This window comes from Suillus subaureus, assembly GCF_016647635.1.
Source record: "Suillus subaureus strain MN1 chromosome Unknown BJ212scaffold_22, whole genome shotgun sequence".
Classification (NCBI taxonomy): domain Eukaryota; kingdom Fungi; phylum Basidiomycota; class Agaricomycetes; order Boletales; family Suillaceae; genus Suillus; species Suillus subaureus.
In genome coordinates, this window is record NW_024538578.1 from 347,113 (window position 1) to 375,027 (window position 27,915).

Consider the following 27,915-nt stretch of genomic DNA (forward strand, 5'->3'; position numbering starts at 1 on the left):
AAGGACGCCTACCCATATCGATCTTGTTCCAAGAATAAACGGAAGCCACACGCAGAAAAAGGCGTATGAAAAGCTGAAGTAAAGGATGCTGTTTATGGTGAGTAGCAGCAAGAACCCTCCGAGTCATGGGGGCTTAAACTTTTCGCGTATGCTGGATTCCTCCAATCGAACAAGGTGTCAGGCACAGGTCCGACATCCTCCCCCATGCGTGATAGTAGACAAATATACGTTCATCACAGGTTTTAGGATTTTTCCTTGACCCTTGCCCGGTAATAGCCGCCAGGCCCGGGTTCAATGTGCATTTACAGTGTCTGCATGCAGACGTTCAGGAATGAAGCCAGCAGAAACTCGACTAAAAGGATATGGCGATCTTGTTCGGTGTCAGTCACTGTAATATGAGGATCAGGCAAAGAGACTGCGACTGCAACATCATGCAGAGGGTCAACTATGAAAGATATCAGATATCAATGTTGAGAAAACAAGCTGTCTTCGGGCCATGTCCGACCAGGAGAGTTCGTGCTTGTTGTTCCCTTGTACAAATAGTAATATATGACATACGAGCTCTATAAGAAGACAAGTCGTTATATAGAAGGCTTAAAGTTTAGGAGCCTCCCAAGCCAGTGATTTATCATTGACACGTGACACGTATACGATCGGAGTTTCCTGTTTCGCGTCATCTTCGGTGGAGTGCTTTCGGTCACGACAACGTTCGTCAGCAGCCTTCTTGGTAAACGTTGCGGCTGCGAGCTAATCTCAGCGACTGATGCATCCGCTTCAAACCAGTAACCGTGATCCTAACATCTCCTGACAATGCTTCCGCCGCCGCCGTCACCGTGGGATATCGCTTCCACCTATCTATATAAGTGAGACACTGTCATTCAACCTTTCTTTATGTCTACCACATCCTCCGAGAAATCCTTAGAACAGTCGCATGAGACGGTTAACAATCGTCTCACCGAAGTCGGTGCGAAGGACCAGCGTGCCTACGAGCGTGCTAGGCACCAGACGAAGGAGCGGCGGGAGCACGCGCAAGTGAAGGAGCGCAAGGAGAGAGCGGCTGGGGGAGTACCAGCACCGGTGCCAAAGCAAGGGCACGCGAGCCGGGCTGCTAAGAGGGCAAGCTTGGAACTCTGGGATGGCGATGAGCCTGACTCTCGTATACTCGCTGGATCGGGGCGCCCCGTTAATGTTACACCAGTGACGAGAACCAAGTCTGGTTTCTCCAAGATGGCGCTTGCGGATTTCGTGACGTTCAAGACCAAGAAACAATCCAAGGCACAAGGTACCGTACTGCCAGGTTTCATTCGTCACAATGCTGACTCGAAGTTGTGTATAGATACTGACTTCGAGGTCCTCCCGCCTGTCCGTTCAGTCATTGCTCTTGATGACTTTGGTCATGACATTGAGATCAATGAGCCTTGGGAATTCATCTCTCTTGCCCCCGAATCACCCGCTTGCAAGGGCCTATCGTATGCTCAGGCTGCTGCTTTGACGCTTTAGATCCTGCTATTGTATTTGACATTTAATCAGTACCACACCATACTACCACACCCGTTACGACTTAGTTCATCCCTAACTTCATTCATTATGAACTCACGTTACATCTTCGAGCTCCACGTCGTATCGTCTTGGTCCTCGCTATAATTCTACTTACTGGATTAGACAGTTTATTTGGACTTTGAGGATTAATACATTGATTGGTGTTGGATACTGCCGTTGTTTCAAATGTGCCGAGGTTGTCGGTGATGCAGCTGCTACAAATGGTAAAGCCGAAATTGACTAAGCACGTATCGATGCGACTGCAGGCAGCTGGATACACCAGCCGGCCAATAATATTATACTCAGACAATCTCACGATAGCACAGGGCGAATAATTACGAAAAGCCGGTGCGTATAGTTGGATTAAATACGGGCAACGGATGCGCCTGTCCAAATTTGAGCATATGCGGAATGACAGATGTATGTTTCAGGCTTACCTCCGTGTTGAAGACATATTCTGTAAAATAATGTGATACATGAGCTACGTCTTGTCCATTGAACAAGGAACTCACCATTGAGAGGAAGCACACTTGAATCCGCAAAGAGTAGATACAGATACTTTAATGTTTCGCTCTGGCAAAGAAAACTGAGTCAGCCACGATCATGTGGGAAGGGCAGGGAGTCACACACCATCAAGAAAGTCTCCATTTTATCATCATACTCCACGGGAACTTGATCCACATTTATCACACTCGCGTACCCGCCTGTTGGGATGCGGCAATGCTTTTCGATGGCCTGAAATATCGCCCAGCCGTAATCGCGATACTTGGGATCACCGGTGAGCCTGAAGGCAATGAAGATGGATTCGACAGTTTCCGGGCTACAGTACAAGTTGAATCCCTCATGAGTGAACGACAGAACAGAACCAAACATACCGGAGGATGTACCGGGCATCAAAAGGAGGAGGGGCGTTTGGGCTGGTAATTCACAAGCAAGTCAGCGTGCGACTCGATGTGACAAGTGAGCCAACATACCGCGCGCCTTTGATATACCAGTCCGCAGGAGCCACTGAATCATCTACCCCATCGCCCAGAATACGGAAGTGCGCAATTTCAGGCGCCAGGCCGCTGATCGTCATGTTCAGTGCACAGGTAAACACTACTGAGGCACATCGAAACATACGTTTGGGTGTCATATGTGGCCATACAAGTCTTAATGAGTTCCACTCCTGTAAGCCAATCACGTTCGCCTTGTTCGGTGAGCTCGTCGGTTCGGGGTGGAATTGAGACATTGTGAACAAGGGCACCGGACGTTGTGGCACCAAGCATAAGGGAACCGCCAAGGAAGCACACGAGATGGTCTTGCTTGGGTGTTAAACGCCATCCACTATTGATCACATTAGGGCATCTATCATTGAAGAACAAGATACAGCCAACATTTCCCCATTTTGGTTCCGCTCCGGGTTAAGCTCAGCAATGTAGAGAAGCTGGCTGGAAAGCCCCCGCTTTACCAGGTGTGTGTGGATACCTGTCATCGCTGTGGCGTACATCTAAAACGTATAATGAATGATGTTTGAATCAAACCGTCAAATATACCTCGCGATATACAAGCTCCGTTTGGTTCTGAGGGAATTATCAGACTTTCCAACATCAAATTTTCCTGCATATTATGCTTACAGTTTGTAAGTATTGTTTCCTGTAACTCAAAAATAAGAGCAACGTTAAAGTTAACATTATGTCTACTCACAGTAGATATTCGTAGTAAGAATCCCCACGAGACCCGATCCGAATCGATGAAGTTTGGTAGCGACCCATTTTCGGGCTGGCATATAAGCTGTATGCTTGGCAATTTTATGAATTCAAGACGTACTCAACAAAGATGGAGGCTAGCCCGCTTGGCGTTGCGCTTGCCCTCAGGACGGCCATTACCTGAGACGATGTAGGATCTAACGCAGAACCCTAAGCAAAATACTCACCTTTTCAGCCTTCTCCCAATACGTATCCTCATCGGTAAGGTACGCCAGATAGCGGAATTCGAGTTGTATTGTTGAAGCCTCGGCAGTACTGATATACCCACCATTATCGTTATCTTGCACGCCTTCTCGAAGTGCCAGATTAATTAGTGATAACGGAAGACCAGACTCTGTCTCAAAAACGGGCAGAATGCGGCTACCGAGTTCCTCGGCCTTCTCAAGAAATACGGGGTCTTCCCCAGACAAATGGTATGCAGACAGTAAGCCTCCCAGGACTCTAATTGTTGTCTGATGATTAAAAACATATCAAGTCGCCATTACCCCATGAAAATGTTTCTACTTACCTCGAAAGTGTTGAAATTACCATCCCGTTCAAATGAGAGCTTGTCTGCCACCCATGCCCTTGCACGCTGATACTCATCCTCCAGCCCCATGATAATCATCGTGTCGATAGAGTCTGCCACAGTATACCCAATACCCCCCGCTTTGGTTAGATTTGAGCCAGCGTGCGAGATTGGGTGGTACTCGTCGTCACCCATAGCGTCTCTTTCTACTGAAATCAATCATTTGGCCCATAACTATATGGACTTTGCATTACCGTATGCAAACCACGCATGCTGAGGTGAGGTGTCAGTCCACGGCAGGCTGAGCAAATACACGTTTCCGTACTTTAAAGGCCTCTACCACTGCGTCTTGTTTTGCCTCGTCCGCTGTGAAGGTGGGGACATAATTTGTTCGAACTCCTGGTAGATGTCTGGTAGGTGTACCGAGGAACTGGTTGAGCGGTCTCTTTACCAGAGCTAGAAACTAGCAATGGGTAAGTAGAATTCGCCAACTTTGAAAGTATTTTATACAGACATTGTAAAGTGCCAAAACCAACACAGCGGCTAGTAACACATATATTTTTGGAAGTGCTGAGCCAGACTTTGCTTCATCGTCCGTCTGCAGTCATTAGCGTACCAGTGACCAAAGCAACTGTCAAGTGCGCACCTCGTGACCATACGACGACCCAGTAGCTGCTTTCTTCCTCTGTCTGACTCCTGGTTCTTCCATGGCTGCGAGTGACAAAGGTGAACCAAGCCACATACGTGGGCAACCGAATATTAGCTTACTTTATACTTGCCTAGGCCTGGGGCAGATAGATATTATAGTTCTTAACGAGAGTACTGACACGGTCCGCCTGCCGTGACGCGGTCGTGACGCGGCTGTGACCCAGCTATGACGCACCTTTCTAATTTATCGTCAATGAGAAGAATCTAATTTGTCTTGAAATCCTTGACCGCCCTTTTGCAAGTTTCCCGCAGATTTTGACAGAATATATGCATTCGTCCCTACTATTAGGACCTAATACACGGGCGTCGGCACCAGTTCGGGCCGGCAACAGCCAAGATAAGGCCGGATCAACTCTTTCTGTTCGACTTGACTTCGCATCTCATACTTGATTTCGAACGCAACATGGCCATTGAGCTAGCACCAATCACCCTCCCCGCCACTGCCAGTCGTACTGATTTTGACCCTGATTTTGGTCGGGAAGTCAAGAACGTGAGCCCTGGCGAACTAACTCCTGAGCAATTCAAGGAGATTGAGACAGCTTTGTACACTGTAGGTCTCGGATCTTCATCCACTGAAATACACTCGACTTATGTACTTCGCAGCATGGAATTTTGCTGTTCAGAGATGTTACTCTGACACCGGAACAACAGTATGCTCTAACAAAGGTAAGCGAGCTTGTTGACATGGCTTTCAAGACAGTTCTCAGGTTCATACAGGCTTTTGATCCCGAGTCCGAATCATACGGACATGGTAACAACAAGACTCAGTCGACCAAGAAGTCTATCCTTCACCCAGATCTTAAGACGATTCCTCGGGTTCCTCAAGTTCAACTCATTGGCAATGGCATGGTCTACAACCATGAGGGTCTTGAATCCGCTGCTCTCAAGCACCCCTCGCATACATCCTTCCACAAGACTCGTGTCTCTGCCGAAAACGAGGCCCTGGGCTTCACCAGATTCTATCGCTGGCACATCGATGCCGCGCTGTACGATTACAATCCACCTCGTGCGACTACCCTCTATGGTATCACCGTGCCTGAGGGTGATAGGCAGACTGTCAGGTACAGCGATGACGATGATCTATCTGGAGAAACCCTATCTGTGCCTTTGGGGACCACAGCTTTTGTGTCAGGAAAGAAGATGTTTCAGATCCTGCCGCCTGAGTTGAAGAGCTTTGCCGTTCGGACCTCTGTTCGGTACGCACCCCATCCTTACGTCTGGATGGCGCCTGCCCGTGCGAAGTCGGACGGTCTAGGAATCGTGAACGAAGGTCTGGAATTGCCGCTGAACGAACTTCCAGAGTGGGAGCAATCGAAAATTAAAACGCTGCCTATTGTACGTCCTATTTCCATTCCGCGGACATGACTTTTAGAAAGCTGAGCATACGTAGCTTTGGAAGAACCCTGTCACAGGCGAACTACACTTCCAAGTGCATCCCTGCGGTGCTCAAGAACTTATCGTGAAACCCTTACCACCCGGCGCTTCCCGTGAGGGTGCTTTATACCCCGATGGAGAACATATCAAGGACCTTGGGAAGGTTCGCGAACTTCTGCACTTGATGCAACGGCCCGGTATCGCCCCCGGGGTATTATTTTTGCTTGCTCTTTCTCTATATGAACTGATATAACTTTGCCTAGTTGGTGTATCCGCATGATTGGAAGGAACGCGATCTCGTCTTGTTCCACAACCGCGGTTTGCTTCACACCGTTGTCGGTGCTTTCAAGCCCGATCAAGTCCGCGCATTCCATCAGTGCAACCTCGCCGCGTCCGATGTTCCCACTGGCCCCACGGAGCAGGATATCATTGCATGGGCTTGAAGTGCATTCACATGTCTGAAACGGTCACTATCTGATCATTCGCTATCGGAAGCATATATATGGAACTGTACGATATCAATATGACACTCGCTTTGCTTCAATACTCGCACACACATATTCTCTTGCAATCAATGTACTCATCACAATGGATTACCTGGTCATCTTGTATCCAAACTATAGCGTTGTCCAAACAATTTGTACTACAACCATCCAGGTATCGCAAAAAGAACATGACCAAGACAAGGCGGGCGAACCGTACCCGCAATTAGGGCTATAGAGACCAGATAACTAAGTATGCGGATCCAGAGGGCATAGAAGAGGAAATCAAAAACTGATTCAATCGAACGCGGACAAAAACGCAAAGACAAGTTTTAACGACAAAGAGGATAAAGGAAGACACGATAGGAGATCAATATTAAATCGATTTTGTAAACGCAAAGCATCAATGAAAGTCAGGCGACACGAAAGACACATACAAGACAACGACTGATGAGAATGATCAACATATGAGGCAATCAACGTATATCCACAGCGACGATTCATTGGACGAGGACGCGGGAATATCAACGGTTGTCGTTGGATTTAAGTTCCCCTGTTGGCAGAGAATGCGGAGTTGACTTGCGGGCTTCGTCAGGACCTTCGTGAGACATGGATGAAGGTGAAGGACTGGAAGACGGTCCGGGTCCTGCGGAGACAGGTGCGCTGTCTAGGTGTTCATCAGCAGGTACACTGTTACCGCGTGCCATGTCTTTCCTAGGCACCAAGGGAGCTGAGCTGAAAGCGTTACGGAAGTTGTACATCGAGCGGAGGTCGCTGAGACTGTGTGTTGTCTGGCGATGGTGACCCTCGTCCTCAGAAACTTCTGTTTCCTCCTGTTCGTGATCTGTCTCCTCAGCCTCCTCACCCATGACAGTCCGGAGGGAGGAGACCGCGATGTTGGTATTGTTCATGAAGCCTGCGGCAGCGGGGTTGTGATAGGAAGACGCTAAAGAGGTGAGCGGAGGAAGGGAATAGGTGCGTGGAAGTGTCAGAGGAGCGTTTCGGCTCGCCGCTCGTGAAGCAGCAATACGTGCCGGATGGATTGGTGGGGTGGACGCAGCCGATTTAGTCTTACGTGCTGGGCGGACTGCTCTGCGGGTGCTGCTCGCCTTAGATGAGGCGCGCTGGGCCGCTACCGAGGAACTGCCATCATCAAGATGAGATTCTGTAGTGGTACCTGGATGTGCAGAATCGACGGAGGTCTGAGAAGAATTGTCACCCTTGTGGACACGTAAATGTTGAAGTAAATTATCATTCCGATTGAAACGTTTGTCGCACGTGGGGTGAGGGCAGTCGAACGCTGATCGTGACGGATATTATTAACAAAGTCCGGAGAGGCGATGATGCAACAAAGAGGCTCACGTTTTTCATGTGTATGGATAGATCGGATGTGCCGTTTGAGATGCTCTCCACGGCTAAAGCACTTTCCGCAGTCTTCCACTTTACAGACATAAACGCGTCCCTTACGTCCCTCAGCTGCTTCTCCTTCTACTGCGGCATCGTCGCCGGCGGTAGGGACGCGGCGACCGCGACTCTTTTTTGTCAAGTTCGGAACGGGAATAGGGGGGGCCGTGCGTATCCTCGGTCCACGACGCTCAGAAGTAAATGAGGAAGAGGAAGCGTCAAGGAAAGTGTATTCCCCGGGTATTGGGGTGCCACTAGGTTCGAATGGAGGCGTGACTTCCTTTAACTGAGGGGTATCCTCAACCATTGAACCGGGAGACGACTCCGGGATCAACACGGTAGGTTCCATCTTGAGAAGCTTCGATGGCACGTAAGTTGAGTCTTGATCCGCCTCGACGTCAGTTTCGTCGTCGACTGCCCGCGCGTCGAAGGATCGTTTGAGAGAAGCACTAGATCCTCTGTATGGCGTATCTGGGGGGTCGCCTCTGCCGTGCTTTCCCCAACGAACAGTTGGACGACCTGTTGTTTGGGAACGCGTTACTCTTCGAGAATTTGGGTTTGAATCAGTCGAAAGATGTAGAGAGTCCTGTAAGGGATTGTAATGGAATGTAAAGAGTGGCGTTACCCTGGTAAATATTATAACGGAATATAAAGCAAAAAAAGATACTGACCAAATTATTAGGTTGATTAAGGTCTACTAGGGTGTCGTCGTCTTGTAAAGGTGTCGATAGAGCTCCAGGAGATTGGTTGAATTGAGATTCAGGGCTTTCCATCGTTTTTACGACGCCTGATGGGAGAATGAGAACAAGGGGCTTTTCGGAGACGACGACTGCTCACCTCTTCGACAAAGATTTATCCAATGCTGTTACAGACTATTTCTACGGTATAAAACAGCGTCGAACTGTGTTTTCAAACCAACAAAATTTCCTTGCGGGCGAACTCTAGCGCAGGGGATTTCGGACAGGGGTCCTTCGTTGTTTTTTTGCCAAACTACCCCGTTCACACGATCGAACCCTACCCACGTGTTCAACCGTGGTGGTCCATGGACCACCCGTATCATGGCCCGGACCGTCATGATCACCACGTTGCGCAGCAGACGACGCTGTTAACGTCTATAGTAGACTATCGTTCTGCGTAAACTCTGCTTTCAGTTCAGTGATCTTCATGCTAATATACCGGGAGGGTACTTGCTGTTAGCTCCCATTTTTACCAGATTTACCAATATAGGCATCCTTGGCCGCTCTACTGCAACTTGTATATCGGGACCTCTGGTGGGCACTTGAAGCACCTGTCGACTGCCTCCACAAGATCCACTTTCTATTTACTGCTTTGTCTCAGCAGCACCCGAACTGGAGTAATAATTTGCCTTTACCGTCATGTGGCGGCTACCAGCTTCGTTTTGGCACGCCCCCGTTCGTAGCTTTGGTTCGGATAATCTTGACCTAGATTGTATGTTCAAGAATGTACGTACTGTGTGCTGATGGTGTTGTTGACGCGGCCTAATCCCCAGGCAATGTATTTATTCCCAATTTCCGCACTTGCGTCCACCACGGGTTATCCAAGGAAACGACATTGTCGAGACACTTTCCGTTCACTTACCGGTGCTTACTTCCCTGGTTCTTTAAATCGCCGTCCTCCTTGTTTTTTTTTTGCTATTAATAACGTTCTCATCCATGATGATAGCACCACTGGCCGGATCCAACCTAAACAGCGTGTCTTGGTCTCTACAAATGAACAGCCTGTTGCTTTCCGCACATCCGCGGCATCGACTGATGGGATGTGTCAACCTTCCCATGGACGATGGAGCGTCATCTGCTACTATGCACTGAGGCCATAAACCATTAACTCATCTCGAGGCCCACAGTGACGTTGCCTGCTTGCAGGTCACTTTTCTCGAATGCGCGCTTCATGATAAGGTTATCTCCTCGAGGCTATGCACGCACACTCGGTAGAATTGTTGCGTATGTTCTCCGATGTTCTATGTCCACACACTACTAATGTATACATTTGCTAAGCAGCTAATGTAGCAATTCTCAAAGCAGTAACATCATCGGGACCTGCCGACTGATTGTGAAGTCCTGCACCTTATACATTTCCTCCCCTCCGAGTTATTCCGCAAAGTTTTTATAATGTTCCGAAGAACGTGTCGACTTGCCTAACGGCAATACGGCGATTTTGTGTTTTGGAATCTATTGGTAAGTTTAGGGAGCCTATTTGCTGTTCGGGCGCTCGCTTTGCGCTGACTCAACATAGCAGGTTTCTGTATTTGGTGATTCCCAAGAATTGCCTTCGCTGCTTTGAAATTCATCTCGATAATCAAGTTGTAATTGGTTGTAATTGAATTTGAGACGCGTCAGGACACGCAGTAAACACTGACGACGGTCACGTCAATTTCGCAATAAATCGGCACCTAGGTTACTTTCTGGATCCAGGGAATATTGCGACATCACCCTTGGATCAGTCACCGCACGGCATACTCGTGCTTGCCACTGGCACAAATCCAGCAAGGCTAGCTATTGGATTAGCATGGTTCGCCCGGTCTCCAGTTCCAATTCCAGTTCCATTCGACAATGCTAATTCCCTGTCCGTTCACACAGGTTTCCGCTTAATAATCGTTGGCGCTCCGTCCCAACTATAGTGCCATCACTCATAGTCCGTTGAATCGGACGAGACTATGTTTGACAAGCGTTAGACAGCTGCGGTGCTTAGACCGCGTAGATGAATCATCACATCCGCAGACAAAGCCAGGGCCTTCTATTACTGATCTTTGGTGTATTAAAAATGAAAGTTACCGACTGTCGCTTCAGATCAAGTGTATGCTCGTTCGATTTTTAATTAATTTTATGGCTATCTGATGGGGCCTTGCTCACTTACGTCCCGTGCACACTCGCTCCCGCCAGAACGGCCAGTCAGAAAATGATTTGCCGAATTCAGCTGTCCGGCGGGCATTTCCATGATGCCCTGCTCTATGGAGATAGAACAGGCGCTTTAAGTTCGAGTATCAACCGCAAAAAGGAAGGTTGAGCGGCATTGTTGATTCTTGGCAAGTCTCCATCCAGGATCACAATGGCGTGCACACGCCTGCCAACCAACCTCTTCATAAATGAAACAATCGATTAAAATCGAAATGCGGTGCGATACGAATGTGATTCCCAGGGAGGTAGTCGCTCATGTCAGGTGCCATGAATAGATTCTGGTCTAATTTTCCGCAGAAGCCAATAAATAAACGACATACACCGCAATCAGGGTGGCTGGGGTGATTAAGAAGTGCGTGATTGGAAAGGGATGGTGAGGGTCTACGGCAACGCAGTATGAATTTAGAAGGCAAGTAGCACTGTTGGTGTGGGGACCTGAGGGAGTGGATTTCCAATCCATAGATATGAAAGTGCGTGATACTCTCAGGGACATTCTCGAGGAATCCTTGATTTACGTCGCTTTGCCACCCCTGGCGCGACTGACATGCGGTGACAGGATGGAGCGGAAGCCTTTCCTTGAGTAACGGGCTGATTAGTAGCTACCGTAAAGAGGTTTCATGCTGCAGGGAGGAGTAAAATATCAGGCTGCAGGGAGCCGAGTGCCTCGCGTTGGGAAATGACTGGTGTAGACGCCAGATAGATCAAAGAAGGTAGCTTAGGCACAACTATGTACCTAAACTGACGAAATCTCTGTGAGTATAGAAGGCAGCGCATGGGATCCCTACCTGTGCAAAATAAAGAATACTCCGACGTGGTGATGCTATTGAGAGGGCCGGAAGGGTAGAACGTTCGTGTGATTTGCGAAACTGTTACGATGATGATAACGTAGATGAACGTTCACGGCTTGAGATCAGCTGTTAAATCGGAGTTTCCGCACAAACCTTAGATCTGAGGCTTAAGATGGCAGCTGCCTGCTGGTGCTTGTGAACCTTAGCTCTCCAAAAAAGCAAGGATTGTCGAAAAGTGTTCGGTAGCCTCGTGCTACGACCAGCGACCATAGGCTATACTTTTCAGTTGAAAAGCACCTCATCCAGAGGATAGCCATTAAGGAAAGCTGGTCCCGAGAGATCCCTATCGAAGAACTGCCAGTGGCAATCCGGCAAAGTAGAATCAACAATAGTACACAGGCAAGGCTTCTCTATGATCGCAAATGAGTTTCGTTAATTCGTTCTCTTGACTCCGTATCACTACCAGGTTCGTTCGGCGGTGCAAGGTTTCTTCAAAGGCTGTACTAAGGTTGCAGTAATTCTTGGCCATTGGTTTATCATCTGCTCTCGTTTCGTAGGCTGTCCCCTCCTTCACTTTCATCGCCGCTCAGAAACTGCACTACTCATTGACAGAAATTGACACTTTTATTGTTCTCCATCGCTTCTGACAGAATCATCAACTTCACGAACACTCACGCGCACGACCTTTGAACACGACGTGACTCATTTGAAGGGCAGTGGCACTCTGGCAGCAGTTTGCTCCACAGCCCCGATCGCATTCCATACAGCTTTCTAGGCCTTTTTCCGGTGTCCCGCCGTTGACCAACGCGCTCCCCGCGATTGTTCCATTCTCAGATCTTTTCCCCCCTCAATTGTAAATTACATTCACAGCCACACGATCACATCCGCTTAAGGTACCTGAACGCGACCGCTAAGCTGCCTTGTGCGCGAACCTGGTGATCTGTCGTCCTTGGTATGACCAATAATTTCCAACTCGAATCATTTCCCTTATTTTAGTGTCTCTAGATAAATCTGGGCTCATATTCACTCCAGACAAGGCATCTTCCGTATTCCAACTCTGTCCTTAAAATGCAAATGGACTCGAATATTCGTCCCTCTTATTTCGACTCTGCTCCTTATCCTTTCCCCCATCAGCCAGCCCCACGACAACAGTCTAGACGTTCGGTGGCTGTCAACATGTCAAGCTCCCCGTATTTCGCTCGCACACATTCGCATTCTAGTTCTAGCCCTAGTCTTGGCCATTTCTCCCCCTCTATTCGTTTCAATTCATATTACTCTCTTGCACAGCAGTCGCCACTTCCCCAGCCACTACCAGACTATAACCCATACCCGTCTGACAGCTCGGCCGCTTCCGCCGAGTCTCCACTCTCTTCATCATCGGCCAACGAGAGCCCGCTTTCTGAGCCTCCCATCGATTCGATGGAGAACGACATATCGCATGTTGCTAGTGATGATTATTATCCCTACATCATGACCGATGACCTGGTGGCCGCTGGATACTTGTTCCCGCACGCTCCACGGGCATTCACCCTATCGGGGTATGTGGCGGAGAACCCGGAGGTGTATAAGCAGCCTGTCGCAGCGCCGTTGCCCATGCCCTTGTCAGTCGCAATGGGGTATCCTTTTTCACCTGAAGTGAAAAAATTCCAACCGTTGTGTCCTCCACCGCAGCCCCAGGAGGTGAATCCTCAGCAATACAGCAACTCCTTGTATGGGTCTCCTCCTACCCCCGCAGCCAATCTCACTCATACTGCGGGGAGCGATGCACACTCTTACCCACAGGATTTTGACGCTGAATACCAGCCGCAGGCGGCCACAAGCTCTTATCACGGTTTCCCGGCTTCGGTCCCTCCAGCTTTGCATGCCTGTTACCAGCAGCCTCGTCAGAACATCAAAGTGGAATGCATTCCCGACCTTGTAGCTCCTTATAGCCCGCCAGCTGATATTTCCAACTCGCCCAACGGCTTGGCGGTTTATGATGGTCTTTTCGAGACAGGTGCGTACTCGTCAGATATCTGGTCCATTACACCTGACATCCTCAGCATCAGGTCCATCCCCAATTGGGCAGCACAACACTGGCATTTCAGAACTAGTAATGCGCTATATGCCGAGCCAAAGTAATCCGTTGTCATCGATGAGCATGCCTGTGCTGCCTGCACCTGTTCCGAGACAAGCATATCTTGGATCATCTATCGTCAGCGATTGTGAGCGCACGTGTCAGGAACAGGAACAGCAACGACAGGCTTTGAAAGTTCAAACACAGGGTTTGCAGGAGCAGAGAACTGTGCGACCTGCGGAGGTATCACCCGTGATGGGGTTCACGGATCTACCGGAACCTGAGGATGAGGATGCTGAAGGCGAGCCGGACATTGCAGCTTTTAATCACCATGGGTCCAGCTCCAATGATGGACATAGTTCAGGGAAGCGTCACTTCATGCCCCAGGGCTTCGTACAACAGCTTGGTGAGACTTTTCTTGTCGAAAGAGACAATGATTTCAGTTTGGATGACGAAGAAGACGCAGACGGTGTTGACGAAGTTGGCCTTGACGACAACGACGATGATTACGGGGCGGAAGAAGTAGAGGATGACGATGGAGACGGCGACTTCGTACCCCACATGCGAACAACGTCAAAGAACACGCGAAGCTTACGTTCTCGATCTTTTTCCGGCAGGAATTCGGCGCGGTACCACCCCTATGGCTCGACACTCCCACAGCCTGCACCAAAGCGTGCTGCGAAGTCACCTCTTATTGCTGCCTCCACTTTGACGCCAGGCTCGTCATCTCAGGTAGGAAAGTCTCGCAAGAACGCACGGTCCCTCCCTGTTCCTGTCCCAGTCCCTAACCTCACGAAGAAATCGAGGGGTCGTCGCGTGCCGACTGTGATCAATGCCGGCGGCAGTGGTCGGGCCCGAGGTTACAGTGACCCCCTCGGAAGTCGGATCTATTTGTGCGACATTAGCGGTTGTGGCAAGTGTTTCGCAAGAGGGGAGCATCTGAAACGACACATCAGGAGCATCCACACCAATGAAAAGCGTAAGTTAAATGTTTCTGCAGTCTATCTCCTCATTCTTATCAACGATGGCAGCGCATAGATGTCCATACCCTGGTTGTGGAAAGGAGTTTAGTCGCCACGATAACCTAGGCCAGCACATGAAAGTCCATAAGGATCTTCCCAAGTTGATGGAGAGGATGGGTATGGTGGATGACGTTTAATTGCATCCACCGTGATTACGACGATGGCTTCAGGTTCGTCATTGGCTCATAATCCCTCACGCGCAGGACTCACGTTCTCCATATATTCTTCTGCGGTGCAGTCGGCTTTTCGCCAGGTCTGGCCATTGCGTCATTGTTCTTTGACCAGCCTTTCTCTGTCTCGCTCTACGACTCTCGCACGACTCTTGTTTTATCTCTCGATTTCAGTTCATTTCCCGCATTCGAAATTCATTTGACGACCCTCACTTTCTTGCTCTATACTCTCTTTCCCTATTTGCATTGGCTAGCTCCAGATGCTCTCTAGTGCATCCTCATCGCCGCTCGTCGTCCTGGTCGGCTTATGTCTGTCATTCGCTCATGATCTTCATTGCCACGTCCTTGACACAGTCAAAGCACCTACGTTCTCATGACCTTCGCCCCGCTCCTTCGCATCATCTTCATGTCGACATCTAGGATGTCCTCTCTATTGTCGTCACACGTTCTCGCCTCTCAGTTACCCGGAGCTCTTGTTCTATCCTTAGAGCAATCTTTGTTCGCCACAGAAGACTGCGCCCACTATGTTGCCGATTATATGCAATCTTCGCAAAACGCCGTCTTGACATCTGCTGATGCTGCTACTAAAATCCAATGTCCCCATGCCAATCCTGTTGTATCTTATCCCTGCATCCCATCGTCACGTTGTATCTTTATCATTCATCGCTTGCACTATCATGGACGGATTTTTTATTTACCTCTCATCATTCTCGGTTGTATCCTAACACCACTCTGCGTATGTAGCCATACGTTATGGTTGTAAATTATTTTACTCCTCGGGTGTTTATTTCGGAGATTTGTTTTACGGGTTTTATTATTGTTTTAGTCTTCTTTGGGGAATTATAGGGCCCCATCATGTATGATCAAGGCTATGTAGCCACAAGTGGACAACAAATGCATGTGTTTTTATCTGCATCAATTCAAGCTGTGCGGTCCGGCAGCCTCCTTGGCTTCTCTAAAGACTTTACGGCTCCCGATCGTGATTCGCGGTGGGCACCGGCCGTGTTACAAGGATTCATAGAATAGACATCACTCAGCGGCGCATCACATATCAAGCGGCGGCTGTACAATTACACGAGGGATTCTAATGAACATAGCACAGCTGTTTATATTACGAATAAGAGGGCGCCTTTCTTGATCAGAAAATGACTCACAGGATAAAATTCGTGGATGTTCCGTACGGAGAACGATCGCAATATATTACTAAACAATTGGGAGTTAATAGATAATAACCAGTGAGAGACGGTATAACGGTATGCGACTCGAGAAAATAGGAAGAGATGATGACCATCAGGGAAGAGAGCTATGCATCGTCTGTCATGATGGCAAAAAACTCTTGCTCGTTAATCTCTCCATCCTGGTCGAGGTCAAATTCATCTATCATCGCTTGCCTGCGAAATGGAAGAACAAGGGGTGAGCAAATTTGGAACTCCACGAACGAAAAAAAAAACAGTCACTTGGCAAACAGCGGTGAAGAAAAAGCGGAAATGCAAAGGAAGGGAGTTGATGCAGTAACGAGCACGAAAAAGGGTTGCTGGGACGAAGTGCCTACCATACGTGCCTCTCGCAGACCTTGCACCCCAAAACGAGAATGAATGGGGATTACTCACAATTCATCATCTTCCAATCGGTCACCAATCTCCTTTGCAACACGTCGAAGATTCCGTAGACTAATTTTTCCTGTGTTGTCATCATCGAACAATTGGAAAGCTCGGCGGATCTCATCCATCGGATCTCGCGCAAGGATCCGTTCGCTCACTAGGGAAACAACGTTAGCAAAAGGGCGCACAATCACGAGAGAAGTTCAAGGTGCTGTAGGCGTGAGATCCGGTTTCATCAAGACCCAATAATGTAAACATGAGTCGCGTTTTGGGGATCTGGTACGGACTTGTCGCTTGAGTAGAATTGATGCAACTGAAATACTCAACTGATTTTTGCAAAATCCTCAAAGTCGATTAGACCATGGCCGCTCTTGTCATGGTCTCGTAATATCTTCAATACCTCTGCTTTCTTCATATCAAAGCCGAGGGCACGCATTGCGACCTTGAGCTCGTGATAGTCCAGTGAGCCATCCTTGTCCGTGTCAAAGAGTTCAAAAGCCTCCTTTATCTCTTGTTTTTGTTCGTCGGTAAGCTCAGGACGCGTGTGCGTGCGTCTCTTGGCTTTTTGTGCGGAAGCAGAGTACATGGCGAGCGGATTGAGTTTAACGTTTAGCTCAAACTGTTTAGCGGTGGCCAAATTGACGTTTGTTTGACACCGACGCGCCTGGGACCCCGTGCACCACTAATATAAATGTCAGCGCAATTCGTCGCGTCGACTCTTCAATTGCCCTTCTCAACGACCATTAAGAGTCATTACAAGTCACAACGACAAAGTCATTATAAGTTCTTGCGTAGAGTTGGGAGGTGCTGCTAACGCGCCTATAACAGCTCAGAATTGTTTAGTAGAACTATCCAGAAGATGGTTGATTGTCATCGCTGTAATCGCTTTTTCAACTCCTGGTCTGCTTACCACCAGCATGTCCGGGACTCCACCAATCACTGGGAATGTGATCGTTGTCAACTCGACTTTGAGTCTAGTCTAGGACTCAAAGAACATTACGTTCAGAGCCCCTACCACCATTACTGCCAGTACTGCCGCGTCCATTTTGACTCTGCGTCGGATTTACAGGATCATTACGAAGGCGAGCATGCTTACTGTAGCTCTTGTAACAAGGTCTTCAAGAACGACTTTGGCTTGCACGAGCATAACCGGCAGAAGCACGCTGACGTGTACTGTATTGCGTGCAAAAGACTTTTCCGGTCTCCGAGCAACCTTCACTCTGTAAGCTTCGCTCCATTCTTGGAGCTGCGCGAAACCTGACCTAGATGAACTAGCACATGAACTCTAGTATACACCGCTCTAAAGACACTATCTGCCCCTTCAACGGATGTGGCTTGGCATTTATCAATAATTCTGCCCTCATTCTCCATCTTGAATCCGGCTCATGTCGATCAGGCGTCAACCGACGCGTCGTTGACAACTGGGTCCGCACCAATGATCGCTCTAACTTGATTACCAACCCAGCGCGGCTCATCACTGCTGGTGAACGTGCCAACGTTAAGCTTATCGCGACAGGGCAGTCATGGAACGGGCAGGCCTATGAATGTGTTCTTTGTCACACCCAGTTCCGGACGTTGATGGACTTGAACCGTCACTTGGCTAGCCCTCGCCACCAGGAGAAAGTCTATCGGTGCCCTCTCAGCACCTGCCAGGCCCACTTCGTCTCCCTTAGCGGGTTGTGCCAGCACATCGAGAGTGAGCGTTGTGGTGTGACGAAGTTCAGGGCAGTCCAAGACGCCATGAACAATCTCTTCGCCGGCGTTGCCCGCATCACAATTTAACATGGTAAGTTCTACATGAACATTGCAATATTGAAGATTCATAGGCTATACCTGACACTTCTTACTCAGCCCTCGTGTTGTCTGCATTTCTTCGCATGCCACATCCACATGGTTTAGTCACAGACAATCAGTTTCCATTCTTCTACTATACATTTTTCATTCCTCAACTAGCGTCACCGCCTTCCCTGTTACGAGTCACTATCTGCGTACCTTAACATCCTTATCGATAAACCCATTATGATACTTCTCGAAAGCTCTGGCCAAAGCAGGTTTCTTGTTCCCCCTCAGTTGTACATGTAGTCATACCTTACATACGTCCTTATTTTCCGCGTTTCAATTGCGCCGTATACATGAATCAAATTCGAAGTTGATAGTGGGTTTCGTAATCCCGTCTCTAATTCTATCCTCATCCAGTGGAACATTCAACTTGAGCGGAGGCAAATACTTAAATGGGACCGCAATCATCCAACCAGAGTGAATTGTAACACTTGTTCTCATGCTTCACCCTTTCATTATCCTGCCCCTTATTGTGCTGTTCATTTGCCAGGAAGTCATTGCCAACACGGAAATTATCAACTTCCTTGCCGCTGAGGAACGCAATGTCGACTTCTCGTCCACCACGGTTGACAGTTGGTAAGTTCGAACACGATGCTTGGAGCAGTTCCTGGTGTATTGACGCAGCCCTGCGTGCAGGCCAATTTTGAATTACAAAAATAACCAGGGACACTGGAACGTAGATCCCGCTCTGCTCGACACGCCTTTGCAGCAGGTGTGCGAGTCAGAGACAGGCATCAATCCGGCGAACCCCTTCTCATGCCTTCATGAGCTCTGGATAACGTTAGATCTCGATGATGAAAACTGGATGTCCTATTCGAAGTTTACGCTACGTCTATCCTGGCCTGCTTCCGTACGTTGCACGCTTTTTCATTCTATCCCAACTCCAATTCACGGTTGTTGACCCATACGTCACTATTACAGTCCCCCGCGGATTTTTTGCTCGAAATCTACAGTCCTGAGGCGATCTTAACCCGTTTGTCTAGACTACCGCACCAGTCAGCGATAGACGATGCTTCGATCACTACGCCGCATTTATCGCGCACGGGTTTATCCACCGTAACTACTCGCCTCAAGTATGCCAGGATACGAGTCGTTGATACTGGTATACGCACACCCACACCTGATTTCCATGCATCGGATGTTCAAGCGATTCCATTCATTCTCATTCTCGAACAACTCTATTTTGGCGTTCTACCGGCTTCTCTCCTTCCTACTGTGTGCTTCCTTATCGCTGTTCTGTCCTGTGCGGCTCTAGCCACACCGTGGATACTTAGTTATCTCGATCATTTCATAAAGCAGGCGAGACAGGAATTGCGCGATTTTAGCACAGCTCGAGAAAAGAAGGAACACTGAGATGTGTTAGTCGTGCGGTATACATGCATTTTTCTCGATGCTGTGGCGTGTCATTTCAACTGTGGGCGATCCAGGTTTCGTGACACAACTATTGTAATTTTACGCTCGTCCAGGAGAATCCATTTCATAGTGATAGATCGAGGTCACATCTCGGACTACGGCGTGTGCCTGACCAAGAAATAAACAGTCTCTCCATCAAAAACCAAGACTCCGTGTGATATCAGGCAACGCTCTCTAGTTCAACAAGATGAACAGCTGCAAACCACGCAAGGATGATTTCCACTCGTGGGCCGTGTAACGGTATGTTGAAATTTAATGGCTTCTTTTTGTTCCCAGCTTTGACTTTCTCCGCTGCTGCCTTCTCAGCACGTTCCTTTTGCCTTGCAGCCACAGGGACGAGTAAAATTCTGGCACAATCTAATGCCTCTAGAAGATCCTCACGACTCCCGCTGAATGCACTAGAAGGGGTATTTCGTCCGTTGGTGGGCAACGAGGAACCTGACGGAATTTGGCATGTGTTCGAAACAGATGCGAAAGCAGGGTAAGAGTCTGCGTCCGCAGAAAATGTGGATATGGTATCGGTGGAAGACGTGGGCGGTGAGGGGGGCGGTGGAGGCTCAATTACAAGCCGGTTTGTCGCCTTCTTGCCCTGTACATATGAATGAGGTTGTATGCCCGGCATCCATCCACTAGCAAGGCGTTCGAGGACCTCTATGAACTCAGCTTGAGCCATCGACCGTGGAGGTAGAAACACGGGGTATCCCTCCAGCCCATCTACAACGACTGCAGTCCGCGAGAAAGTAGTGAGGAGAGTGGGTAACTCGGCGAGCATAAGTTGGCAAATAAGGATACTGAAATGAGACTCCACGAGTAAGGGGTGGTAGGTAGTGAACATTGGCGGGAGAATGGAGTCGACGTGTGCGAGGCCAGTGGCGGTTGACGTATGAATATTTGGGCGCACTAGTTCAGTTAAAAGGAAGGCAACCTCCACCCTTTTAGCCAGATCTGCTTGCATTGGCGCAGGACCTTCTAGAGTGTCAAAATGAGAGAGGAAGCGTTCATGATCACGCAAGCTCTTCCTTAGGAGCGAGTGAATGTTTTCACGAAACCCGTCATCAGCTAGAACTCGCCGGTACGCCTGGGCTTTTGGGCCATCACTGCGCCCCAGCGGTCCGTCAGGATTCCCCATCTCGACTCCCCCGTAGCGGCCGTTAGAGAGGTAACAAAGGCGCATCTCAGCTCCATCAAGGGATGAATTGACCTTGCTGACGCCCTCGAGCCGCAATACTGCGGACTCAATGAGGTACACGGCATGCTGCAAATGTGCCGCCCCCCGCAAAAATAATAACTGCGGTTCGATAGGGTCTGGTGCATCTGGCAAAACCGAAGGATGTAAAAGTAACGGTTCCTCATTGATTCCTTCGACATTGGACCCATTCGCAGCGGCACTAGTACCACTAGGAGGCGCCTGTCCCCAGATTTTATTGGAGCCCCTTTTCTTCTTAGCAGCTTTCCCCCGAAGCTCACGGGAAGATATTAAATCTTGATGTGCGGCACGCGCTTTTCGCGCCGCACGGGACTCCCGTAGGGCGTGAGTAAAGTCTTTTGTCGCCAAGGGATACTCGTCGCGGAAACAGTGGACTATTCCACGCGTCCGATGATATTCCAGTCGCTGAGGATGGGCTGCAATCAACTCATCAAGCACTTGCGTTGATGTGGAGTCCGCAAGTTGCCTATTGGAACTGAATTTAAAAAGTTAGGCAAAGAATCATATATGCATTACACGAACCGAGAGGGAATCTTTTCATGGAAGAAATGAACATATCGTGCATCAGCGTCGTTAGAATCTGTGTATGAGTCGCAGCATTAGCGCTGCGCCCCAATGAAAAACCCATTGATGGAAGCCCCCTGGACGTACCAAACTTGAGAACTTTCTCAGCGATATCGTCAAATACGCTTCCTCCTTGCATTACCATGACGCTACTGGCAATTTCATCCGCCTTGTAAGCGGCCGCAAGTTTCTGAACAGCAAGGGCTCTGAGCCTATGCACACGCATTGCGCTCATAGCGACATTCCTGCCTCCGCCGACGTTATTAGAGCCGTCAAAGCCCAGCCCTTGAGCCGTAGTCCAGGCACCATTACTTGGTGTGCGCATAGAGCCAAGAGCAACAGCGGAGAGACCAGAAGATGCGCGCACAGAAAGTTCAGAAGCCTCATCGATAAGCCTCCGAATCGCTGCAACGTTTCGGAAAACACCAGGGTCAATGGGCGGCGGAGTAGCTTTACCCGGAGCGGGCAGGGGAAACGCAACTGACTGTGAGGTCGGAGCATAAGGCGTCGGCAATGTGGTAAAAGTATTACCAGGTGATTCCGGAGGAGTATTATCCTTGAGTGAATACAGTATGCGGTCGCGGTCGCGGGGACGTGGTGTCGGTCGTGACTGAATGCTTCCAAGCGAAGCTTGAGACGAATAAGCAAGAGCAGGTAGCTGCGTTTCCGACGAAGATAGGGTAGCAGGGTCAAGATTGAGGACAAGCAACGATTCCAGCAACTCCAACGGAAGTTGCAGCCACGGACCCTGGTATAGTATGCAGATGATCAGCTCGGACGCCTGAGAGAGGTAGATAGCACAATTACGTGGTAAGAGCTGATATATTTCCAGTGCTTGTTTCTACTAATGCAGAGCACAGAAGCGCGCTCGAAGTCAGGTGAAGGAGCTGCCCGTGATTTTACCGGAGGATCACTAGTTTCATGAGTCTTTGGCTTCTTTGATTTTTTCTTCTTCTTTTTCTTTTGACTCCCCTCCGAAGGTAAAAGGTCGCATGTGGATGAAAGTCCAGTCGAGGAATTAGTAGTAGTCGAAGATGTTATGACCTGGGCAATGAACTCTATAGACTCGACTTGCACGCTATGTAGCAGTGTGGTATCGTCTTTTGAAATTAAATCCATTTCCGACGACAAAGGGCCCTTATTGGACATTGTCAGCGACGGTCAGGATGAACTTGGAAACAAGATGGAACAGACTGTAGCTGGTCGCTTGTCAGCGCTTCAGCTCTCTTTTCACCAACTTAATCAAGAATTCCTTACTTTGGACTAGGTTTCTCACGGTGACATGCACTTGCTAATTGCTTATTGAATATGGACCAGCTTAGCGCTTATTGCTTGCACTCGCACCTCGACACACAGAAGTGATTCCGACTTCAAAGTTCATACAGAACACATGATCTCAGATAAATCTCAGATGCAATTTCAACATGTAGCAATGATTGTCGACTTTCTAAAAACAAACGATCCAACTTCATTCTGTCTTTCCTGCCACAAGGAGCGTGTATCAACGATCACACATGATCTCGCAAATCTCACCAGTAGATGGATCATGGCAGTGTGAAAGCACCGAATTAACTGGTTAACCCTCGATCCAGGAGACGTATGCCTACATTTTTTCCACCTATAACTATTATCCTCGATATAGAGCTTTACTTAGTCTTGAGTGAAGCGCACTTGTAAGGCTGTGCGAGAGTTCGACGGGGAATGGGTTGGGAATAGATCACGACGAGGCTTGGAAACACTTTGGTGAATAGATGACTCTGAGTAATGGGAGAAGAACTTGAACGTTAACGTTGATTACTGAGGGGAATTGATCGACTGGGTCTACGAAAGTTACATGGGGTTCGTATATACGGCGAGTGTGTTAATATTAATTGATTCAAAGCGCGAATGGCGTGAAGGAAGGGTAAAGCAGAAAGAAGGATAAAGCATAGAATGAAAGGGAGCTAGAACAAAGGCTAACAGCGTGAAAATAAAAAGCGGTGTATACGACTGTCATAAGCATTGCATAAGCACTAAATGTTGTTGACAACGTTAACAATGAAGGGTTGAAGCTCAAGCGAAGATTTCGTCAGTCGTCCGGCCTTCCTTACCGTACGCATCTAATCCTAACAGAGACGTCGCCAGCTGCCGCTCGCGTCAGTAGTGCTGAGCAAGACCCGTAGGGATTAGTAGTTCACGTACTTCGCTTGATATTAGGCATCCACGTATGTCTCAATGATCGAGACAGACGTGGATGCCTGAAACACTTCTCTTCAAGCTTCAAGCCTAACACACATCGAGAAACATGCTAGTCAAGTCGGTGGTGCACTCGCGTAAACGTTCTGGCTTTATTTATGTGCCGAGCACGGCGCGCCGACTCGGAAGCCTTGAAAGGTTGCCGCTTGCCATCAGCATCGAGGAGATAGAAGGCAATATCCTCTACTTAAACTTCCGCTATAGACGGAAAATTATTGCTCATAACAGGTTTCAAGATAACAAAACGTCTCGAGCGCATGCAGGCTAGTACTTCCTGGTGACTTCAAGTTGCATGGGCGACTCTTCCTGGATTTGCCCTTCGGCATCGCAATTTAGCCGATTCGCCTTACCGTCAGTGGTCTCTCGTTTTCTCTTGGTAGTCAATCCTTCCTCCACCCTTTCCGGAGCCCCGCGATTGCACGCGCTATCTGGTTCTTGCGGCAAAATTTCACCCGGTTGATTATGGCACAAGGCGCTCTCTTCTTCCTCAACTTGAAGGGCCTGAGTCGACCGGATCCTGTAAAAATGTCCAACGTAAAGGTGGGTAATTGAGCGGCCTCCGGATTTCAAGGCGCTCACATGACCCCCAGTTTTTGAGGATTTAGCCGGCCTGGCGTTACGCCTCTGAGACTCGTAAGAATAAGCCTTACCTTATGGTACTCTTTGTATTGGCGAGCTCTTCCGTGATTTTCGTTTCTTTGAGATGATGATCCTCTTGCGCCAGATGTCGGCTATTGTAACTGTGTGGGCGTCAATCTTATGGCGTCTCACGCGACGCCCGAGCCCGTCTCACCTTGCGCATGTGATTCCCGATCACCATAACACGGTCAAGGTCACGAATTGGGAAATGGGGTACTACATACTCTTCGTACTTCTCTGGGACCATGACCGGGTACTTCTTCTTCGGGACATCCATTATCTTAGCACCACTCACGAGACCTATTCCCGTTCCTGCTTGATAGCTCTTATCCGAGACAAGCCACCGTTCAACGGTCATATTGATTGAACCTGGTAACGGTGTCTTCTTTGGATACACCCATGACGAATTAAGTTGAGATGAATGAAGCAGCATAGTCACATTGCCATAGTGTTCAGTGCTTGGGAATGTCAAAGTCGACAAGCTTGATGTCATCCTTCCTGCATTCTTGGAGTAATGCTCGGTAAGTTTCTCGGTATCCGGTTTCAATCCGGTTTAGCGCGGTGTGGCCATGATTTTGCGCCTTCTCTGATTTCGCTTTGCCCACACTCTCGCCACTACTTCGCCTTATCATATCAGGAATGTTCCCAGTGATGAGTCTTATCTGAGCCACGTTTTTGAAAAGGGTCCCCCTGCAGGTTGCATCGTGCCCATTTACTCTCGTATATTATGATAAGCACTTATAACCTAATAATTACAAGGTTTTTTTGTCGACCTATAAGAAGGGCAGCGTTTCGACCCCCAGTAGCCTATCAGCCTCAATACTTCCGTGCTCCGACCGTTTTATCGCTATATGGCTCCTTCAGCCTCCCCTGCTACCGCTACGACGGTCCACACCGTGACAGCAACCCCGACCAAGAAGTTTAAACACCCCCTAGACCCCTTGACTCCAGATGAGGTCAGTAATTGATTGGCTTTCTGCCTTCAACGTGCCCTCATTCCCTCTTCTAGATCAATGCAGTGTCTCTGGCGATCCGGCTGCATACTACCGCAAATACCCCAATCAAGGCCGTCCGTTTCATCACCTGCACTCTTATCCCGCCGCCGAAGAAGGCCGTCCTTGCGGCACTAGGAATCCCTCTTATACCGGGCGGCAAGCCCGAAGCGCCCACTCCGATCGTGAGGAAAGCCGAAAGTGATGTACGTAATTACAATGCATTTAATGTTGTTCTAACTGACGACGGGCTGCATAGTTCTTGGACGTGGTCGACGGGTTCGTTTTTTCGCACAATAATCGTGATCACACGACAACTCATCATGGTAACATAGGGGTACATATAACGCCGTTCTGTCTTTTGAAGATGGCACATGGAACGTCGATACCTGCGGGTTAGTCGCAGAAGGCGCAGAACCTCAGATTTCTCCTGAGGAGCTTGCTTTCTGTGAGCACGTTGTGCGCAGAGATCCCACAGTTCAAGCCCTCGCGAAAGAAGTTGGTAAGTGCTGGCTGGGTGTTACCTGGGATTCTGCTCACTGTTTCGTAGGAGTGCTACCTGAACAAATATATGCTGACGGTTGGGCCATTGGTTATGATGACCGCTTCCCAAAACACACTCGCTTGCAACAAGCTTTCGTCTTCGCTCGTTACTCTGAGCATGAGAACCTTTATGCCCACCCCTTGGTTGGTTCTTTCATTCACTTGCTGAAATTGTCGACTTAAAATATGTGACTACAGGACTTTGTCGTAGTCATCGACTCTCTCGCAGAGAAGGTTGTCCAGATTGACTTCCCACCGACTTACAAGAGGGCCAAGGACGGTTCTGCAGAGTTGGGTGTCTCGAGTACAGCACCGTGTCCATTGTCCGAAGACTCTTTCACCGAGTCAAAACGAGAGCGCATTCCACCTCCTGTCAAGTCTTTCGATTTCCTACCGGATCTCCTTCAGTCGGACCCGACTCACAAGCCTCGTGATGATATCAAGCCTCTTCACGTCCTCCAGCCTGAGGGTGTGTCATTTAAGATGGATGGCAATGTGCTCGAGTGGCAGAAGTGGAAGATGCACGTTGGTTCGTCATTTGCAATACTCAAACTTTGTTGTTCATTCAAGATGTCGTTCATACAGGATTCAGCCATCGCGAGGGTATTGCGCTTTCGACAATTACATACAACGACGACGGCGAAATTCGTCCTATTATGTATCGTCTGTCGCTCGCAGAGATGGTCGTTCCATATGGCGCACCGGAATTCCCTCATCCTCGCAAATTCGCCTTTGACAGGTGAGTAGTCTCCCAAACAATTGTTGATGAGTGTCTCAAGTTATTCTAGTGGTGAATACGGTATGGGAACCATGGCAAACGAGCTTTCCTTAGGCTGTGATTGCCTCGGACAAATTCACTACCTCGTACGTCTCCACGACTGTCAATCCGTGCGATGATGTCTTACTGATCCTCCTCCAGCCTGGGACGTATGTCACACATTCTGGGACTCCATTTATAATCAAGAATGCGATATGTATTCATGAGGAAGATGCTGGTGTTCTTTGGAAGCACACTGACTATCGTCCCGGTGGCCGTCATCAGACAGTTCGCAGTAGGCGTCTAGTCGTCAGCATGGTCTGCACGCTTGCAAACTACGGTACGTTGACTGGCACATAAGCCTGGCTCGCGGTGGCTAAGGTTCCCATTGTCATCAGAATACATCTGGAACTATCATTTTTATCAAGACGGTAACATTGAAGTTGAGATCCGTCTTACCGGAATTCTTCAGGTGTATGTTGCTGGTCAAGACGAACCCAACCCTTACGGTACGACTATCGCTCCGAACATCAACGCACACAACCACCAGCACTTGTTCTCCGTTCGAGTCGACCCGATGATCGATGGCCTCTACAACTCCGTCGTCGAGTCCGACATTGTCCCTCTCAGCGCCCCCACTGGCTCAAAAGAGAACTTCGCAGGCAACGGTTTCCTTGTGAAGGACAAAGTACTCAAGTCTCAAGTGCAAGACGGCGCGCGCGACTTCGACTGGGCTCGTGAACGTCGTTGGCGCATCACAAACGGGGCACGGACGCATGGTTCATCAGGCAAGGCTGCAAGTTATGCTATCATGATGAAGGGAGGTGTGCTTCCACTTATGGCGCATACTGACTCCTGGGTTGCTCGTCGTGCTTCATTTGCTCACAAGACGTTGTGGGTTGTAAGAGACAAAGAGGGTGTAGATGGTGGCAGGATGTGGCCAAGTGGAAAGTACGTCCCACAGACTCGTGAGGAGCCTGAGGACTCTGTTGGCAGATGGGTCAAAGATGGAAACGGAAGCATCGAGAACGAGGACATTGTGCTCTACCTGACTGTCGGTGCGTTGTACTCTTGCTCACATTCTTTGGTCATTGGATGAATGGTATTTTTACATCTTTCGTAGGCACGACTCACATTCCTCGCCCTGAGGATTGGCCTGTGTGAGTACTACTTGTTGCATAGAAGAGTCCGGCCGCCTAACCCTCCCTTAGCATGCCAGTTGAGCACGTTAATTTGTTGTTCAAACCTAACAATTTCTTCACGAAGAACCCGAGCATGGATGTTCCAGGAACCAATGACCCGATGAGCAAGCCAGCCTTCAATGGAGCGAACGGCGCCAACGGCACGAACGGCGCTTGCTGCTCGTATTAACGTGATGCCACTCACGCGACGCTTTCTTGATTCTGCGTAC

General features: G+C 48.9%; 12 protein-coding genes across 12 annotated transcripts; 7 read left to right on the top strand and 5 right to left on the bottom strand.

Annotated features, from left to right (window-relative positions):
• Window positions 1-891: 891 nt before the first annotated feature.
• Window positions 892-1,500, top strand: BJ212DRAFT_1300814 (uncharacterized protein; the record flags this gene model as incomplete). Its single annotated transcript, XM_041333035.1, has 2 exons — window positions 892-1,282; window positions 1,337-1,500. 2 exons carry the CDS (start codon window positions 892-894, stop codon window positions 1,498-1,500), a joined length of 555 nt encoding a protein of 184 aa, XP_041191572.1.
• Window positions 1,501-1,874: 374 nt separating this feature from the next.
• On the bottom strand, window positions 1,875-4,504 carry BJ212DRAFT_1482288 (glycoside hydrolase; the record flags this gene model as incomplete). The annotated part of the gene is made up of 18 exons (XM_041340393.1): window positions 1,875-1,925; window positions 1,977-1,996; window positions 2,052-2,112; window positions 2,170-2,359; window positions 2,415-2,456; window positions 2,514-2,606; window positions 2,662-2,865; window positions 2,916-3,028; window positions 3,075-3,101; window positions 3,156-3,174; window positions 3,226-3,300; window positions 3,349-3,407; window positions 3,455-3,739; window positions 3,796-4,001; window positions 4,050-4,068; window positions 4,121-4,258; window positions 4,310-4,393; window positions 4,442-4,504. The coding sequence occupies 18 exons, from the start codon at window positions 4,502-4,504 to the stop codon at window positions 1,875-1,877; spliced, it is 1,749 nt and encodes a 582-aa protein (XP_041191573.1).
• Window positions 4,505-4,756: 252 nt separating this feature from the next.
• Window positions 4,757-6,519, top strand: BJ212DRAFT_1588493 (uncharacterized protein). Its single transcript, XM_041342430.1, has 5 exons — window positions 4,757-5,053; window positions 5,107-5,169; window positions 5,221-5,838; window positions 5,894-6,088; window positions 6,141-6,519. Exons 1-5 carry the CDS (start codon window positions 4,907-4,909, stop codon window positions 6,318-6,320), a joined length of 1,203 nt encoding a protein of 400 aa, XP_041191574.1. The 5' UTR covers window positions 4,757-4,906; the 3' UTR covers window positions 6,321-6,519.
• Window positions 6,520-8,456, bottom strand: BJ212DRAFT_1364630 (uncharacterized protein). The gene is made up of 3 exons (XM_041336038.1): window positions 8,435-8,456; window positions 7,722-8,389; window positions 6,520-7,659 (listed from the first exon to the last, which is right to left on the bottom strand). The coding sequence occupies exons 2-3, from the start codon at window positions 8,110-8,112 to the stop codon at window positions 6,884-6,886; spliced, it is 1,167 nt and encodes a 388-aa protein (XP_041191575.1). The 5' UTR covers window positions 8,113-8,389; window positions 8,435-8,456; the 3' UTR covers window positions 6,520-6,883.
• A 5,627-nt stretch (window positions 8,457-14,083) lies between these two features.
• Window positions 14,084-14,681, top strand: BJ212DRAFT_1274956 (uncharacterized protein; the record flags this gene model as incomplete). The annotated part of the gene is made up of 2 exons (XM_041331186.1): window positions 14,084-14,501; window positions 14,554-14,681. 2 exons carry the CDS (start codon window positions 14,084-14,086, stop codon window positions 14,679-14,681), a joined length of 546 nt encoding a protein of 181 aa, XP_041191576.1.
• Window positions 14,682-14,704: 23 nt separating this feature from the next.
• On the top strand, window positions 14,705-14,985 carry BJ212DRAFT_1482292 (uncharacterized protein; the record flags this gene model as incomplete). The annotated part of the gene is made up of 2 exons (XM_041340394.1): window positions 14,705-14,714; window positions 14,783-14,985. 2 exons carry the CDS (start codon window positions 14,705-14,707, stop codon window positions 14,983-14,985), a joined length of 213 nt encoding a protein of 70 aa, XP_041191577.1.
• Window positions 14,986-15,635: 650 nt separating this feature from the next.
• On the bottom strand, window positions 15,636-17,036 carry BJ212DRAFT_1364672 (Ca2+-binding EF-hand protein). Its single transcript, XM_041336039.1, has 4 exons — window positions 16,643-17,036; window positions 16,325-16,472; window positions 15,869-16,105; window positions 15,636-15,816 (listed from the first exon to the last, which is right to left on the bottom strand). The coding sequence occupies exons 1-3, from the start codon at window positions 16,899-16,901 to the stop codon at window positions 16,018-16,020; spliced, it is 495 nt and encodes a 164-aa protein (XP_041191578.1). The 5' UTR covers window positions 16,902-17,036; the 3' UTR covers window positions 15,636-15,816; window positions 15,869-16,017.
• On the top strand, window positions 17,037-18,509 carry BJ212DRAFT_1364675 (uncharacterized protein). The gene is made up of 2 exons (XM_041336040.1): window positions 17,037-17,537; window positions 17,591-18,509. Exons 1-2 carry the CDS (start codon window positions 17,175-17,177, stop codon window positions 18,095-18,097), a joined length of 870 nt encoding a protein of 289 aa, XP_041191579.1. The 5' UTR covers window positions 17,037-17,174; the 3' UTR covers window positions 18,098-18,509.
• Window positions 18,510-18,593: 84 nt separating this feature from the next.
• BJ212DRAFT_1274970 (uncharacterized protein) lies at window positions 18,594-19,507 on the top strand (the record flags this gene model as incomplete). The annotated part of the gene is made up of 3 exons (XM_041331189.1): window positions 18,594-18,730; window positions 18,791-19,004; window positions 19,076-19,507. 3 exons carry the CDS (start codon window positions 18,594-18,596, stop codon window positions 19,505-19,507), a joined length of 783 nt encoding a protein of 260 aa, XP_041191580.1.
• A 220-nt stretch (window positions 19,508-19,727) lies between these two features.
• On the bottom strand, window positions 19,728-22,457 carry BJ212DRAFT_1274859 (uncharacterized protein; the record flags this gene model as incomplete). The annotated part of the gene is made up of 4 exons (XM_041331181.1): window positions 19,728-21,240; window positions 21,297-21,354; window positions 21,426-22,086; window positions 22,146-22,457. 4 exons carry the CDS (start codon window positions 22,455-22,457, stop codon window positions 19,728-19,730), a joined length of 2,544 nt encoding a protein of 847 aa, XP_041191581.1.
• A 1,768-nt stretch (window positions 22,458-24,225) lies between these two features.
• On the bottom strand, window positions 24,226-24,576 carry BJ212DRAFT_1241414 (uncharacterized protein; the record flags this gene model as incomplete). Its single annotated transcript, XM_041329595.1, has 2 exons — window positions 24,226-24,304; window positions 24,350-24,576. Coding segments are annotated over 2 exons (306 nt in total), but the record flags the coding sequence as incomplete, so codon positions are not given.
• Window positions 24,577-25,063: 487 nt separating this feature from the next.
• Window positions 25,064-27,875, top strand: BJ212DRAFT_1274650 (copper amine oxidase; the record flags this gene model as incomplete). The annotated part of the gene is made up of 12 exons (XM_041331168.1): window positions 25,064-25,168; window positions 25,222-25,410; window positions 25,464-25,483; window positions 25,540-25,706; window positions 25,755-25,891; window positions 25,946-26,276; window positions 26,333-26,486; window positions 26,536-26,611; window positions 26,667-26,844; window positions 26,903-27,562; window positions 27,628-27,664; window positions 27,716-27,875. The coding sequence occupies 12 exons, from the start codon at window positions 25,064-25,066 to the stop codon at window positions 27,873-27,875; spliced, it is 2,214 nt and encodes a 737-aa protein (XP_041191583.1).
• Between the last annotated feature and the right edge of the window lie 40 nt (window positions 27,876-27,915).